This window comes from Macaca thibetana, chromosome 10 (assembly GCF_024542745.1).
Source record: "Macaca thibetana thibetana isolate TM-01 chromosome 10, ASM2454274v1, whole genome shotgun sequence".
Classification (NCBI taxonomy): Eukaryota; Metazoa; Chordata; class Mammalia; order Primates; family Cercopithecidae; genus Macaca; species Macaca thibetana.
Window position 1 is genome coordinate 50103978 of NC_065587.1, and position 17512 is coordinate 50121489.

Consider the following 17512-nt stretch of genomic DNA (forward strand, 5'->3'; position numbering starts at 1 on the left):
ACTTACCTAAAGAAACAACAGCAACACTCTCTGGCAAGAAATGTAATCTGTATCGGATCAGTAAATGCACCAATATGATGCAGATAGCTGTAGACAAAAAAAAAAAAAAGATATTGTTTTAAAAAGACACCCAATTTTGAATGATAAACACCAAGTTCCAGTCAGTGGTATCTCTGGGGGGTCCTCACAGAAATGGACAAGTGGAATAACACAGTGAACTTCAGCTGTGCTTTTCATGTCTCATTTCTTAAACTGGAGGTACATTTACAATGTTTATTATATTTTCTCCATACTTCTTTGTCTGCCTGAACTACTTTGTTTTCCAGTAGTTATTGGAAAAGGAACAGAAATCTACTTTTTTTGAGACAGAGTCTCACTGTGTCACCCAAGCTGGAGTGTAGTGGTATGATCTAGGCTCACTGCAGTCTCAACTTCCCGGGCCCAGGTGATTCTCCCATCTCAGCCTTCCAAGTAGCTGGGACTACAGGCACATGCCACCACACACAGCTAATTTTTTTTGTACTTTTAGTAGAGACGGGGTTTCGCCACGTTGCACAGGCTGGTCTCCAACTCTTGGGCTCAAGCAATCCATCCACCTTGGCCTCCCAAAGTGCTGGGATTACAAGTGTGAGCCACAGTGCCCAGCCAGAAATCTATTTTTTTACATAAGCTATTAAACCTTATATAATCATTTAAAATTATTCAAATTTTTCTGATTCTGAGAAATGGTCTTCAACTTTTTGGAAGTGATTATCAACTAGAACACTCTATGTGGTGAAGAGGAAGTCAATGAAATCAATCACTTTTACATAAATGTAACTACAACAGATTGCATTGACACAAATTAGTTTGCCACCATGTGACTGGCTCTTAACATGGAGGGAAGTGAGGGTTTTACAAACAGGAAAAAGTAAACACTTTGGTTTGGTGACAAGAACATCAGAGATCTGAATATGGAACACTCCTGCTCCGCAGCTGGGTGCAGCTGTGTCCTGCCATTCTCATTGGCTGAGGGCTTCCCATGAGCCATGAACTAGGCTGAACACCCCAACTACTCTCTCATTTAATCCTCCAGCTCCCCTCTGAACTAGCTGTCATTACCACTATCTTCTCTGATTACAGATCAGAAAACTGAGGCTTCAAGACATCACAGCACCTGTCACACCACTGGTAGGTGCTGCAGTATTGAGTCAGATTCCAAATCTGTGCTCTTAACCACAGTGTACCCCACCACCTCCCTCCTGGCTGGATGCCTTCACTCCTCAACCTCCAAAATACAATAATGTCTAACTTTCTTCACAGAGGTGTTGTCATGAAAGAAAATAAGAAGATGTAAAATAAAATGATTTGAAAGGGATATTTCTGCCCCCCACCCAAAAAAATAAGGTATTTCACAAAAATTATTCCTGAATGTAACTTCCTAATCCAAATGTTAGTATGCATGTCTCTTTCTTTTATTGGGCACCTAGATAGTATACCAGCTCATCAACCCCAGTATTTATTAACAGGACTAAAATTAATTTTGTTATTTTTTTCAAGGAACTGTTTAAACAATCCACATGGCTGTTAACTGGTCACACTCAGAGGCTGCACTGACAAATGAGGTTTATTTAATCCCACCAAAAAGCACCAGGTGGCCAGAGTGTTGTAAATGTAGACATTTTGTCCTCTTTTCATTTTGCGCTTTAAACTATCAATCTGTGGTGTTATTTTTATAGAAATATTTAACCTAGTTAGAAATCCTACATTAAATACTAAGGGCAAGAAAAAAGTTCCAGTGCATAAACATAACATGTGACTAATGAACATGCTCAATGTCTAGACAAAACAAAAAAAGGCAAATAAGCACATAAGTGGACAGAAAATAGACCAAGAGAGTTGAACCAGTTTCTGCTCTTCCTTTGTACCAAGCTAGATTTTTAAAAATTTAAGTTATTCTCATACACAGATCAAACAACTCTTTGCAGCTTTAAGAGCAAAGGGGGGAACTGTCTACTACAGAAAGAGGTAAATATAAGGTTCATCAATGCCAAGTAATAGCTTTCAGCCATTAAAAAGAATAAAGTCAGAAAAGACAATCCATAGAAGGGGAGAAAATATTTGCAAATCATGTATCTGATAAGGGTGTAGTATCCACAATATATAAAGAACTCTTAAACTCAACAGCCAAGAGACAAACACCACAGCTTTTTTTTTTTTTTTTTTTTTTTTTTTGAGACGGAGTCTTGCTCTGTCGCCCAGGCTTGAGTGCAGTGGCACGATCTCGGCTCACTGCAAGTTCTGCCTCCCGGGTACACGCCATTCTCCCGCCTCAGCCTCCAGAGTAGCTGGGACTACAGGCACCTGCCACCATGCCTGGTTAATTTTTTGTATTTTTTAGTAGAGACGGGGTTTCACCGTATTAGCCAGGATGGTCTCGATCTTCTGACCTCGTGATCCGCCCGCCTCGGCCTCCCAAAGTGCTGGGATTACAGGTGTGAGCCACCACGCCCAGCCAACCACCACAGCTTTTAAATGGGCATAGGACATGAATAGACAAAAGATGCTCAACATCAACAGTCACTAGGGAAACTAAAATCAAAATACAATGATTCACTGGAAGGACATGTAAGATTTTTATTTTTATTTTTTTTTATTTATTTTATTTTATTTTATTTTTGAGACGGAGTCTCGCTCTGCCGCCCAGGCTGGAGTGCAGTGGCCGGATCTCAGCTCACTGCAAGCTCTGCCTCCCGGGTTCACGCCATTCTCCTGCCTCAGCCTCCCGAGTAGTTGGGACTACAGGCGCCCGCCACTGCGCCCGGCTAGTTTTTTTTTTTTTATTTTTTAGTAGAGACGGGGTTTCACCGTGTTAGCCAGGATGGTCTCGATCTCCTGACCTCATGATCCGCCCGTCTCGGCCTCCCAAAGTGGGATTACAGGCTTGAGCCACCGCGCCCGGCCGACATGTAAGATTTTTAAAAAAAATACAGTGAGTGCAGTGGCTCACACCTGTAATCCCAGCACTTTGGGAGGCCGAGGCAAGCAGATCACCTGAGGTCAGGAGTTCAAGACCAGCCTGGCCAACATGGTGAAATGCCATCTCTACTAAAAACACAAAAATTAGCAGGGTGTGGTAGTGCACACCTATAATCCCAGTTACATGGGAGGCTGAGATAGGAGAATCACTTGAACCCAGGAGGCAGAGGCTGCAGTGAGCCAAGATCATGCCACTGCACTCTAGCCTGGGAGACAAAGCAAGACTCCATCTCAAAAAAAAAACAAAAACAAAAACAAAAACAAAAACCAATTTCATATCCACTAGGATAGCTATACGTTTTTTCTTCCCCTGAGACAGAGTCTCGCTCTGTCACCCAGGCTGGAGTGCAGTGGTGCGATCTCAGCTCACTGCAACCTCCACCTCCCAGATTCAAATGATTCTAGTGCCTCAGCCTCCCAAATAGCTAGGACTACAGGTGTATGCCACCACGTCCACGCCCACCTAATTTTTTTGTATTTTTAGTAGAGACAGGGTTTCGCCATATTGCCAGGCTGGTCTCGAACTCCTGGCCTCAAGTGATCTGCCCACCTCAGCCTCCCAAAGTGCTGAGATTGCAGGTATAAGCCACCACACCCAGTCTATCATTTTTTTTTAAACCAGAAAATAAGTGTTGGCAAGAACATGGAGAAATTGGAACCCTTGTAAAATGGTGCAGCCCCTATGGAAAACATTTGCTAGTTTCTGAGAAAGTTAAACACAGAGTAACCATTTGACTCTGCAATTCCACTTGTAGGTATATATCCAAAAGAAATAAAAACATTTATCCACACAAAAGCCTGTACAGAAATGCTCACTGCAGAAGTATTCACAATAGCCCAAAGGTAGAAACAATCCAAATGTTCACTGATGAATGAATAAACATCATGTGGTATATCCATACAGTGGAATATTACTCAGCCATAAAAAAATGCAATTCTAATATACGCTATAACATGAATCTTGAGAACATTATGCTAAGTAATAGAAACTAGACACAAAAGACCACATATAAATGGTTTCATTTATACGAAGTATTGTAAATAGGCAAATTCCTAGAGACAGAAAGCAGAATAGTGGTTGCCAAGGACTAGAAGAGGGAGGGATGGGAAACGACTGCTTTTAATGGTTTTCTTTTGGGGTGAAGAAAATGTTCTGAAAGTAGATAGTAGTGATGGCTGCACAACATTGTGAATGTACTAGATGCTGCTGAACTGTACATTTTAAAGTGTTCAAAATTGTAAATGTATGTTATGTGCATTTTACTACAAAAAAAAAAAAAAAAGAATGAGGTAGACAGAAAAAACACCAACACAATGATCTCCAAGACATTCTGTGAGATGAAAAGGCAAGTTATAGGACCCCATTTGTCGAAACAAATTCGCAACTCCAAACATGTATTATTTGTGTTTGTGTATGTGCTTATGAACATACATCTGTATACACAAAAACAAGCACATGTTTTCAAGTACACTTGGAAAAAAACCGAGCAAGAAAGGGCAAAAACTGTGTGGTATGGAGGGTGTGCTTCCAATTTTTCATGCCTAGAGTAATGACTATGGAAAATATATAAAACACATATCAATTGTAATAACTCCATTAAGTTTCGAGGCCCATAAAATGTATGTGTCAAATAATGTTAATTATTTATCTAGTGTAAGTAAATAACAATGATTCTCCATTTTTTCTTGTGGAGTCAAAGATCAACAATAGTTAAATGCAAGTCGACTGATTTCAAGTTTCTAAAAGTCAAAAGTAACTACAGAGTTTTGTCATCCCTTCTCAACAAAGAGGAACACACTGTAATCCTGTGATGTGCTTAGAGGACACAAAAGTTACCATTTCATTTGAATTAACTAAAAGAGTAACCAAATGTGGCAAATAAATTCCAGGTCAGGAGTTCTGAGGTCTAGAATAAACTATAGGCTAATTTACCTTAATTCATTTGAGTTCATTTATTCATGAATTAGTAAGTTACCGAATAACAGTAATTTTTAAAAACATTATCAGATTTACATTGTTTGAACTGGGTGTGGTGGCTCACACCTATAATCCTAGCACTTTGGGAGGCTGAGGCAGGTGGACCATCTGAGGTCAGGAGTTCAAGACCAGCCTGGCCAACACGGCGAAACACCATCTCTACTAAAAATACAAAAATCAGCTGGGTGTGGTTGTGGGCACTTGTAACCACAGCTACTTGGGAGCCTGAGGAAGGAAAATCACTTGAACTCAGGAGGCGGAAGTTGCAGTGAGGTGAGATCTCACCACTGTACTCCAGCCTGGGCAATAGAACGAGATTCCATCTCGGAAAAAAAAAAAAAAAAAAAGATTTTCAGTGTTTGGATATCTAACCAGAAATAAATAATAATATGCAACAGGGAAACAATGCCTTCAAATTTACTTAAAAAGAAAGCATCATTCTACTCTGCTAATACATGCTGACCTCCACATAAGCAGAGACAGTAACTCATAAACTATCAAGAATCTGATTAGGTGAAAATGAAACCCACCTAACATTGGTGTGACTCTAGAGTCTAGGTTTATAATCCGTTTGGAGAGGACAATCCAAGAGAAATATACAGGACTATTAAATACAGTTCAGCCTTTCTGGCCCCAAAGATAATACTATTAACACTGGGCAGGATTTTGCCTGGTATAAAAGGTACATTATAGAAACCTGTTTTGCGGTCTTTTGTACAGCTAATCTTAAATGCTCCACACCCTGGAAGTTACTTAAAAGTCCTATTATACTTTTCAATTTCCCTTAAAAAAAAGTGACTGCAAAAGTTGTTTTTCTTTTTTTTCAGGTCTGCCTTTTATATTGTCTAACATATCAAATTGACAGCAATGTAAATAGACTAATAATACTCCTCAATCCTGAAGGAAGACTTCAGCTACTAAAGATTTCTTAATCAAGAAAAGAAATGCTTTTCTTTGTCTTCGACTACTATCGCAAAAGAAAAAAGAAAACAAAAAAGAGTCCTTCATTGTTGAAGTAATCCCCTAGAAATAGAATTCAACTACATTTACAGGGTAAAAAATTACCAGGGTGTATTAAATCTATATGAGACATTGTATACTTCTGGTCTGTGTACTTTTTCAGTATGGGTTTAAAAGTTTCTGAAACTATGACAGACAAGGATGAGTCCTAAGATTTCAAATAAAAAGACTGTATTATTAAAATCTTTTATTTTTTATAGAGACAGAGTCTCACTACGTTGCCCGGGCTGGTCTCAAACTGCTGGCCTCAAGTGTATTATTAAAATTTTTGACCACTTACCAGAGATAAATGTAAGAGAAGTTATACTTTTCCTTCAAAAACAGTCCTAATACACATCAGAGAAATAAAAAAAAAAAAAAAACAGCTCCACCTTTCAACTTTCTGAAAAGATCTAATCTCATTAGGAATATGACTTTGGTATCATTAAAGAAAAGCAGCAAATGAAATGTTTGTTTCACTTTCAAACAAGAATTTGTTTTTGTTTTTTTGGGGGGTGGAGGATGGTTTCCCTCTTGTCACTCAGGCTGGAGTGCAGTGGTGCAATCTCGGCTCACCGCAACCTCCGCCTCCCAGGGTTCAAGTGATTCTCCTGCCTCAGCCTCCCAAGAAGGTGAGGTTACAGGGGCACACCACCATGTCCTGCTAAAATTTTTTGTATTTTTAGTAGAGATGGGGTTTCACCATGTTGGCCAGGCTGGTCTCGAACTCCTGACCTTAGATGATCCACGCACCTTGGCCTCCCAAAGTGCTGGGATTACAGGCCAGGTGCGGTGGCTCACGCCTGTAATCCCAGCACTTTGGGAGGCTGAGGCAGGCAGATCATGAGGTCAGCAGATCAAGACCATCCTGGCCAACACTGTGAAACCCCATCTCTACTAAAAATACAAAAAATTAGCTGGGCGTGGTGGTGGGCACCTGTAGTCCCAGCTACTTGGGAGGCTGAGGCAGGAGAATGGCGTGAATCTGGGAGGCGGAGCTTGCAGTGAGCTGAGATCTCGCCATGGCACTCCAGCCTGGGCAACAGCAAGACTCCATCTCAAAAATAAAAACAAAAAAAACAAAAAAACAATTTGAACTTGGGTCAAACTCAAAGCTATTTATTCCTTAGCTAATCAAAAGTGGTTGTGTAGTTTCAACTGGATTTCTTTTTTGTTTGTTTTTTGAGATGGAGTTATAGGCACTCTGGGAGGCATTTAAGTTTTTGTCTTTTATCGAAACCTCTCGACAGCTATCTGGTAACCTGGTTATCAGTCTCTAGTCTTATACTAGCCCAGTATGACAATCACTTGACTTCTCTATGCTGAAATTTCCTCACACACTAAAAGAGAAGGTTGAACAAAATTAGTTTTTTTTTTTTTTTTTTTTTCCTGCTTTAAGACAGTGCCTTACTCTGTCTCCCAGGCTGGAGTATAGTGGCACAATCTTGGCTCACTGCAGCCTCCGCCTCCCAGGTTCAAGCAATTCTCCTGCCTCAGCCTCCTGAGTAGCTGGGATTACAGGCACATACCACCATGCCCGGCTAATTTTTGTAATTTCAGTAGAGACAGAGTTTCACCATGTTGGCCAGGCTGGTCTCAAACTCCTGACCTCAAGTGATCCATCCGCCTCGGCCTCCCAAAGTGTTGGTATTACCAGCATGATACACCGCACCTGGCCCAAAATGAAGTTTTCAGAGAGTGAATGCATTTAAACAAAAATAGCACATAACTAAATTAACAATACAGGTGGTGCACAGATACGGCAAAAGTCATGACCATGGTTAATGAGAATGACAGAGGTTAAGGAAAACAGGGTGCTAGGGCAAGGATTTCTGCTCTTTCAATCAGCAGCAAAACTGTTAAATAAAATTCACATGGAAGTCTAACAAATATGAACACAAAATGCTGCTCTGATTGAAGCTAGGAGCAGAGGGTCAGATATTCTCCCATCTGACTCCTCCCACTTTCTGCCACCCTACCCCCTGCTCCTTCCTCCCCTGCACACGCGCATACTCCTTTGAGCAGAACCTGAAATTCATTAAACTAGATGTTCAAGATTCTTTTTTTTTTTTTTGAGACAGAGTCTCGCTCTGTCATTCAGGCTGGAGTGCAGTGGCGTGATCTCGGCTAACTGCAACCTCTGCCTCCCAGGTTCAAGTGATTCTTGTGCCTCAGCCCCCTGAGTAACTGCGATTACATGCATGTGCCACTACGCCCAACTAATTTTGTATTTTTAGTAGATACAGGGTTTCACCACATTGGCCAGGCTGGTCTTGATTTCCTAACCTCAAGTGATCCACCTGAGTCTCCCAAAGTGCTGAGATGTCAGGTGTGAGCCACCGCGCCGGGCCTCAAGATTCTTTCTAGGCCAAAATTTTTTAAATCCTTCTTTCAAAGGCTAAGATACTACATTAAGAGCTCTTCGGGAGGCCGGGCGCGGTGGCTCAAGCCTGTAATCCCAGCACTTTGGGAGGCCGAGACAGGCGGATCACAAGGTCAGGAGATCGAGACCATCCTGGCAAACACGGTGAAACCCCGTCTCTACTAAAAAAAAAATACAAAAAACTAGCCGGGCGAGGTGGCGGGTGCCTGTAGTCCCAGCTACTCGGGAGGCTGAGGCAGGAGAATGGCGTAAACCTGGGAGGCAGAGCTTGTAGTGAGCTGAGATCTGGCCACTGCACTCCAGCCTGGGCGATAGAGCGAGACTCCATCTCAAAAAAAAAAAAAAAAAAAAAAAAAGAGCTCTTCGGAACTTGCTAAGCGCCATGTACACAGACACTGGGGATGGCAGATGATGGGGATGACAGTGTCCATATTCACCTAGGACAAGGAGACTGAAGAAAATGGTCATGCCACTGGACTGTTCCTCTTGCTGGGCCTGCTCCCCTGTCTGCACGGGGAGGATGGGCTTGCCAGGGGTCGGGAGCACCAGCTTCGTCGTGACAACCAGGGTAGTGTGGAGGGTGACATTGAAACCCTCATGAGTTGTATTGGGGAACCTCCTGGAGGACATAAAAAGCATAATTACATAATGGAAAAGGGTCCCAGAACATCAATTCACACACCTCACACCAGAAAGAGCAGCTGTCCAAGAATTTTATGGGATTCACAAGTCTTGTAACTAACAGGCAGGTCTTGGAGAGAAACTTACTAAGAAAATCCCTGGCTGCACAGCACTACTAGTGGCCTCTGGTGCTTTTGAATGCAGCCACAGAGGACAGGAATGGTAGGGAATTAGAGCTAGTAGAGACATGAAATGCTGCCTGCTCTTTGGCAAATACTGGGGGATTAAAAGGGAGGCGAACTGGAGTCTCATCACTTTCCAAGGTCCAACATTGTTTACTTAGCACCTTTGCTTCTCCAATTTACATTCTTTTCCTTGCATTATTTCTGCAAGTTGAAGAAGCCACCTGAATTTGCCCAGTGGTTGATCTGGGCATGCCCTACCCTACTTTACAAAATCTTTCTTAGATTTCAAAAGGCTCAAATGTCACCTCCTATTACCCCATCTTACCTCACCCGAATTTACCCACTCCACTGCTTATGTTCCCACAGCTCTTTCACACCGTGCTGGGATTGTGAACTAGTGCAATACTGTTATAATAACTGTAATTGTGACTATAAAAGTTAATATTTTCTGAGCACTGCTTCATTTCAGGAACTAGGTAACACACTACCTCTCATTTAATAGGTATAACATGTCTGATTGGGTATGATTACTTTCCCTTTTTTACCCATGCATAACTAAGGCTCAGGGAGGTTGCAAAGCTTCACCAATATCTCAGTTAGTGGCAGAATCAAACTGAAAACCCAAACTTGAAATCGCTGGGCTATATTGCCTCTTTCATTTTGTGCTGCTGAGGCCCTGTTTAGTGTCTGGGATGGAGCAGTTGCTCAGTAAGTATCTGATTACATTAAATGACCCCCATATGGCCAAGAAATATATTTGAAAAGTTATCAGGTGAAGGAGTCCAGTATCAATGAAGGGGTTCCTTATTCATCTTCACGTACTCATTCCACAAACAGTGATAGGGCATCTACAATCTGCAACAGACTCTGCCCTGTAGGTATGGAGATGACTTTTGGACTTGCTCAAAAGTACCTGGAGGACACAGATCGTCCTTCCCTAACTCCCCTTGTTCAGCTAACCCCCCCTCCTCTTTACACACCAGCTATGCTGCCTGTCACTCAAAAGCACTAAACCTTTTCTTCAACCAGACCTTTTGAACTTAATGTTACTTCTCCTACCCCTCCTTCTGGTCATTCAAGTTTCTGCTGAATGTCACTTTTTCCTGAGTGGACTCCCCAACCCTAACTCTATTCTGCTTCCTTAGGAACACTTAACCCATTCATGGCAGAGATTGCAATTTTTAGAATTGCAGACATGTGAGAAAAATCAGACCTTGGCGATGACCTTGAGCAGTAGGATATAAATAACTCCCACATGCTTAGCGTTCCAATAACAGAACACTAGGCATAAATAGGGTTAATTAATCACGATCTGAAACCATCTTGACTAATTATGGTCTTCTTTTCCCACTAGAATGGAAGCTCCCAGAGAGCGGCTCCTGGTCGGCCTCCTTTCCTACCATGTGCCCAGGGCCTGGAATTGAGTAGATGGCTAACAGTTAATGACTGAACGAAACTTAGTGAAGGAGAAAGACATGAAAACTGATCGTTACAGAGGAGGAGACGACTGGCTACGTAGGACGTGGGTGTGGAGAACCCGGACGACTTCCTGGAGGAGGCGGAAGAGGCTCAGTAACCATGAGATAACCGAAAACTGGGAAAGTAAATATGGGTTTGCATTTTCTGCAAGGCCGCTCTGGGGGCCTGCGCTGGGCGGCGGATTCCCAGCTCGAGGGACCGACCTCCAAGAGAACGCAAGGCCCACCTGGGCCCAGGCCCGCCCATCCCGCCCCCCTCGTAGGCACCAGCTTGGTCAGTCCTGGCCAACCAGCAAAAGAAGCTCCGCCTTCCGGAGCCTGAGGGCGGACTGAGGCGCTCGCTGTCACACGCCGGGGCCCAGCCCTGCCGCCTCTGCCGCCCGGGAAAAAGCCCACTCACTCCTCTTCCGCCATCTTCTCCCCCATCCAGCGGAGCTTCCAGGACCACAGAGTTCGGAGCTGCGGGGCTAGCAGGACCCGCTTTTGCTTCCGGCTTCCGCTGGAGGCGCGGGCGGGCGAGCGGGAGGCGGGGCCTCGGCCGCGCGGGGGCGGCCCTCTGTGCCTCCGTCTCAGTGGCCCGAGGGTGGGAGAAAGCGCGTGGGAGGACTGTTTCTTAGTCCCTCCCCGGGCTTTCGGGAAGCTTGTCCGGCCTGGGCAACGTGACCACCTGGGCCCGAGAGATTCCGGCTTTTCCCCATCACAGGCCGGGGACGTTTTGAGGAAACTCCTGTGAGGTCACTGTGACTCACCCTGAGGGCAAGCAAGCACCCTCCGCCCAGTGCTCTCGACTTCGCTGTGCTAAAAGAGTTTGAAAAGGGATGCCCAGCCTGTAGCCTAAGCTGAGAGACCCCAGGGGGACACTTCCGCAACCCGAGCCTCAGTTTCCTTCGGCTGTGGAAAGAAATAACCGCCTGGACTTGACAGGACAGTGCAGCATTCCATCTGTAAACATGGATTGAATTCAGACTATATGCCTAGCGTTAAAATGGATGCTGATGATCTAGGGGTGGACCATTCCTTAAACAGTTCATTGATTCAACACATGCTTAGTAGATGCCTTCTATGTGCCTAGCAGTGGCCGGTGGGGTGGGGATGCGGGGAGGGAACAAGGTGAGGTGGGAGGGGTAGGTGAGACCCCCATCGGGAGGACTGGGACCCTATCGTAAGGACTTTGGACTTTATTGACCGCTTCTGTTGCTACCTCCCTTCCTGATCCAAGCCACTCTATCTCATCTGGATAATTGCAAGGCTCCATTCAGGGTCTCTGACTCACCCCTGTTCCTTATGGATTTCCACACAGCAGCTGGAGTGATCCCTTAACTCATCACTCCTCTGCTTAAACCCTCCAATGGCTTCCAATCTCCATCAGAGAAAAAAACCTTGGGGAATGTACAGGACTCAACCCTGCCCCCTTTTTCCCCTCTGAAGTGTGTGGGAGGGGGACATGGGGCTCTATATCTCCCCTCCCACACACTTTCACTTTCCACTATTGTCACAGACTCACCAGGAATACTTCCATCCTTGCACTTGCTGAGCCTTTATCTAGAATGCTCTTCTTCTGGGTGGCTCTTTGGCTCCCACCTCTCCTAAGTTTGGCCTTTTATTTAACCCTTATCTTGTGTGTTAGACCTCCTTGACCACCCTACTTAAAATCCAAGGCCCCCCGCCTTCCCTAAACTGTTTTTCCACATGACACCTAACCCACCGTATGTTTTACTTATACACTTGTTTATTAACCATCTCCCTCCATGAGAACGGAAGCTTCATGAATGCAGAAATTTTTGTCTTTTGTTCTCCATTTTATCTTTAATGCCTACAACAGTATCTGGCACATAATAGACACTCAATAATAAATAATCATTGAATACATAAATCAGTTAATTCTAGGTGTGTTAGGAAGTCACAGAAGGGTTTCGAACTGAGAAGTAACATGAGCTTTACTGCCTGGGAGCTGACTGGGTGTTGGCGAGAGAGAGAGGATGGAAGCCCCAAAGCCAGTGAGGAGGCTTTTGCAATAATCTAGGTGACAGCTGATGGCAGTTTGGATGAAAGTAATACTGAGGAGGTGGCAGGAATGGTTGGACTCCTGGATGCATAACTGAAGATAGGGTTTGCTGATGGACTACGGCGTCTGAAAGAGGATTTAAGCATGGTGTAAGGGTTTTGGCCCCGAAGAACTGGGTAGAGAAGAAATCTGGCTCTAACCTTGAGTTCTCCATCCTCTAAGGTCTCTTGAGATTGCTAAAGCTAACTGAGAGAATGTCATCAGGATCCACCAATGTTTGAGTAATAATAAACTTGCTTTCTTCCTGTGGGTGTGGTGTTGGGCTATTGTTTCCTTAATTCTTTACCTAGCTTTGAGGTAGATACCATCATTATCCATAGACACAGGGAAATCAAGGCGCTTGCCTGCATTCCCACAGCTAGCAAATGACAAGGCTAGGATTCAGGCACGGAGCCTGTGTTTTTAACCAGTAGCCCTGCTGCTCTCCACTGCCTTAATTTCTCTGGCTCTTAAATGGGGCTAATAACCTACCCTCCTCTGTTAGCACAGAGCCTGGCGGGAATGACCTGGTCTACAAAGGATTGAGAGTGGGGTTCTCTCTGGCCACACTTGTCAACTGAGGGCTTGAGGCTACTGTTTTCTACCAGCACCAATAAACCCCACGTGACTGGAATTCACCAAGCTGGAAACCCCACATAGCTGGAATTCACTGCTCTTCTCTAGCCTATGTCTTGCCTACTGCCCTTGCCACAGATTCTGCTGTCAAGGCCAGATGAGGGCTTTGTGATGGTCATGGAGTTCCTGACCTTGGCCTCTTCTGGGACTACCACTAACCATGAGGCTGCAGAGAACATGCTTTCATGCCCATGGGTGAGTCCTTGGCTCTTCTCACCTATTCCTGAGAATGAATCTAAAATCCCTGGTCCTTCCCCGAGGAAGATAAATAAAGCCATTCAATATGCAGTTTCTGGGCTCCTGTGCTATGTCAGGCCAAGAAGGGGCCAGCATATGGCACCACAAATTCTGGTGCCAGACAGAGCTAGTTCCCAACCCCTCCTCAGGACCTACAGTCTCCGTGACCCTGAGAGACTACAGCACACTCAGAGCCTCAGGGCCCCCTCATTTTTTTTTCCTTAATAACACTTTTCTTTAGAAGACTGTTACAAGATTAGAGAGAAAACTGCCTTTGCTGTCTTTTCTCTCTGCCTAGACAGCTCTGCCCGCTACCTCCAGTCTTCTCGTCATTCAGGTCTCAGCTTAAATGTCCCCCTCCTCAGGGAAGCCCTCCCTGACCAGTTTCTGTAAAGAGTTGGACAGTAAATATTGAAGTCTTTGTGGGCCGTACGATCGCTGTAGCAACAAATCAACTCTAGTTTGCGTGCAGCATAAATAATACAAATATAAATAGGCGTAGCTATGTTCCAACAAAACTTTATGGATACTGAAATTTGAATTTTGCATTACTTTCACATGTCATGAAATACCATTCTTCTTCGGATTTTTTTTTTTTTTTTTTTTTTTTTTTTTTGAGACAGAGTCTCTGTCGCCCAGGCTGGAGTGCAATGGCGCAATCTCAGCTCATTACAACCTCCACCTCCCAGTTCAAGCAATTCTCCTGCCTCAGCCTCCCAAGTAGCTGAGACTACAGGCATGTGCCACCATACCCAGCTAATTTTTGTATTTTTAGTAGAGACAGGGTTTCACCATGTTGGCCAAGATGGTCTTGATCTCTTGACCTCGTGATCCTCCTGCCTCAGCCTCCCAAAGTGCTGGGATTACAGGCATGAGCCACCAGGCCCAGTCTGTTGTTGTTTTTTGAGATGGAGTCTCACTCTTTCACTAAGGCTGGAGTGCAGTGGCACAATCTCGGCTCACTGCAACCTCTGCCTCCTGGGTTCAAACGATTCCTGCCTCAACCTCCCAAGTAGCTGGAATTACAGGCGTGTGCCACCATGCCCGGCTAATTTTTGTATTTTTAATAGAGACGGGGTTTTGTCACATTGGCCAGGCTGGTCTCAAACTCCTGACCTCAAGTGATTCACCTGCCTCAGCCTCCCAAAGTGCTGGGATAACAGGCATGAGCCACTGCGCCTGGACAATAATTTGATCCTTAATGCTTTTATTAAACAGGGAATCAAATTGGTTACCAGGTATATCAGTCAGGGTTCAATCAGAGAAGCAGAACCAAAAGGGGATATATTTTAAGAGCTTTATGGCAAAGAATTGGCTTAAGACAACACAAACGTATTAGCTTATAGTTCTGTAAGTTAGAAGATAAAGATTTTCACTGGCCTAAAATCAAGGTGTTGGCAGGGTCACATTCATTCTGGAGGCCTTAGGGGAGAATAAACTTTCTTGCCTTTTCTAGCTCCTAGAGGCTGCTTGCATCCCATGGCTCATAGCCCACTCCCTATCTTTAAAGCCAAGGACTGCATCACCCCATGCTCTACTTCTGATTCTGACTCTCGTCTTCCTCTTCCTCTTCCCCGCCACCCCACTGCCTTTTTTTTTTTTTTGAGACTGAGTCTTGCTCTGTCGCCCAGGCTGGAGTGCAGTGGCATGATCTTGGCTCACTACAACCTCCACCTCTGGGATTCAAGCGATTCCTGCCTCAGCCTCCCAAGTAGCTGGGGTTACAGGCGCCTGCCACCACACCAGCTAATTTTTGTAGTTTTAGTAGAGATGGGGTTTCACCATGTTGGCCAGGCTGGTCTTGAACTCCTGATCTCAGGTGATCCACCTGCCTTGGCCTCCCAAAGTGCTTGGATGACAGGCATGAGCCACTGCGCCCAGGCCCTCTTTCCCTTATTAGGACCCTTCTGACTACATTGGACCCACCTACATAATCAGAATAATCTCCCAATCTCAAAGTCAGCTGATTAGTACCCTAATTCCATCTGCAACCTTAATTCGTCCTTGCCCTGTAACATATTCACAGGGGCCAGCAATTAGCACATGGCCATCTTTGGAGGGCCATTATCCTACCCACCACACCATAGGAAAAATAAGATCTGTTGGACTTCTCTTCAGGTTTTTTGTTTTTTGTTTTTTGAGACAGAGTTTCACTCTTGTTGCCCAGGCTGGAGTGCAATGGCACAATCTCGGCTCACTGCAACCTCCACCTTCTGGGTTCAAGAGATTCTCCTGCCTCAGACTCCCGAGTAGCTGAGATTACAGGCATGTGCCACCACATCCGGCTAATTTTGTATTTTTAGTAGAGATGGGGTTTCTCTATGTTGGTCAGGCTGGTCTCGAACTCCCGACCTCAGGTGATCTGCTCGCCTTGGCCTCCCATAGTGCTGGGACTACAGGCGTGAGCCACCACGCCCAGCCCTCTTCATGTATTTTTGTTATCTATTATCATTTCATGTTGATTTATATATGGGAAAGAGTGGGGCGTAATTTCTTTAATACCTTTGGATGTTAACATTTTAATCTGGCCCTGACCACTTAGCATATAACAGGCACTAGAATTACTAAGCAAAAATAGAAAATCTGGGCTTGTAGAATTCAGTGGAGTCAGGTGTAATTCTCTGAGAAAGTTTGTGAAAAAATGCAGATTCCAGGTCGTGCATAGTGACTCACAGCTGTAAACCCAGCACTTTGGGAGGCCGAGGTGGGTGGATCACCTGAGGTCAGGAGTTCAAAACCTCCTTCACCCTCACCTGCTTTGTGTCCTCCCCACTGTCCCCACCCTAAGACCTGGTGACCGATAGAAACACTTGCTTCCTTGGCTTACTTTTTTTCTTTCTCCCTTTAAAAAAAAAATCATAGTTTTGACTGGACGTGGTGGCACACACCTGTAATCCCAACCACTTGGGGGGCTGAGGCAGAAGGATCACTTGAACCTGGGAGGTGGAGGTTGCATTAAGCCTAGATCGCACAACTGCACTCCAGCCTGGGCGACAGAGGGAGACTCCGTCTCAAAAAAAAAAAAAAAAAAAAAAGAAGAAGAAGAAGAAGAAAAGAAAAATGAAAAGTTGCAGAAAAGGAGAAAAGTAAAGGTCATCATAGTTTACCATAGAGCTCAGCTGTGAATGGCATTTACATAGTCACAATAATTGTAGACAGTAAATATCAATCTCACAAGAATAACCATGTAAGTATATTGAGAGAATAAAGGATGGCAAGGGTCTCTGCATGTGCTGGGCAGGTGAGGGGAGGGAAAGAGGGCAGAACCCTTATTGCCCAGAGTGGGAAAGCAGATTTTACTGAAAACAGAAAAATTAAGAAGTGGCAATAGAAGCATGTTATTCCAAGACATGGAGTTAAATACCCAAAAAATCAGCTCAAAGTGGTTGTCTCTGGGGAGGCAGAAATGAGAGGAGAGAGTGAAGTGGGGATTCCTATTTTTAGAAAATTTGACTCTTCAACTTATGTGCATGTATGACCTCAATACAAATAAAATTTAAACCAAAAAATAAAAAAGGACAGGAATAACATATTGAAATGTTGTTTTGATAATGGTTATTTCTCAATTGTGGGTCATGGGTATTGTTTTTCCTTTTGCTTATAATTTTTTTCTGCAAATGACATATCATTTGAAATAAGCAAAAATATGATTAAAAAAACATAAAAATAGGCCAGGTGTAGTGGCTCACGCCTGTAATCCCAGCACTTTGGGAGGCTGAAGCAGGTGTATCATGAGGTCAAGAGATTGAGACCATCCTGGCCAATATGGCGAAACCCCGTCTCTACTAAAAATACAAAAATTAGCTGGGCGTGGTGGTGCGCACCTGTAGTCCCAGCTACTCGGGAGGCTGAGGAAGGAGAATTGCTCGAATCCGGGAGGCGGAGGTTGCAGTGAGCCGAGATTGCACCACTGCACTCCAGCCTGGCAATAGA

At 44.3% G+C, this 17512-nt stretch overlaps 1 protein-coding gene across 6 annotated transcripts in view; it reads right to left on the minus strand.

Annotated features, from left to right (window-relative positions):
- SLC9A8 (solute carrier family 9 member A8) overlaps positions 1-11293 on the minus strand; it is an 84934-nt gene extending 73641 nt beyond the window's left edge. For 4 of the 6 annotated variants that reach the window (XR_007729353.1, XM_050807465.1, XM_050807464.1 and 1 more), the window contains exons 1-3: positions 11063-11178; positions 8816-8997; positions 7-87 (exon numbers count right to left, since the gene is read on the minus strand). Coding sequence is in view for 5 of the 6 variants with exons in the window: in XM_050807465.1 (XP_050663422.1) it covers positions 7-87; positions 8816-8997; positions 11063-11088 (289 nt within the window). In the remaining variant the exon portion in view is untranslated. Of the gene's footprint in view, positions 1-6; positions 88-8815; positions 8998-11062 lie in introns of all 6 variants that reach the window. The other 2 variants (XM_050807466.1, XM_050807468.1) reach the window with 2 other exon arrangements.
- Between the last annotated feature and the right edge of the window lie 6219 nt (positions 11294-17512).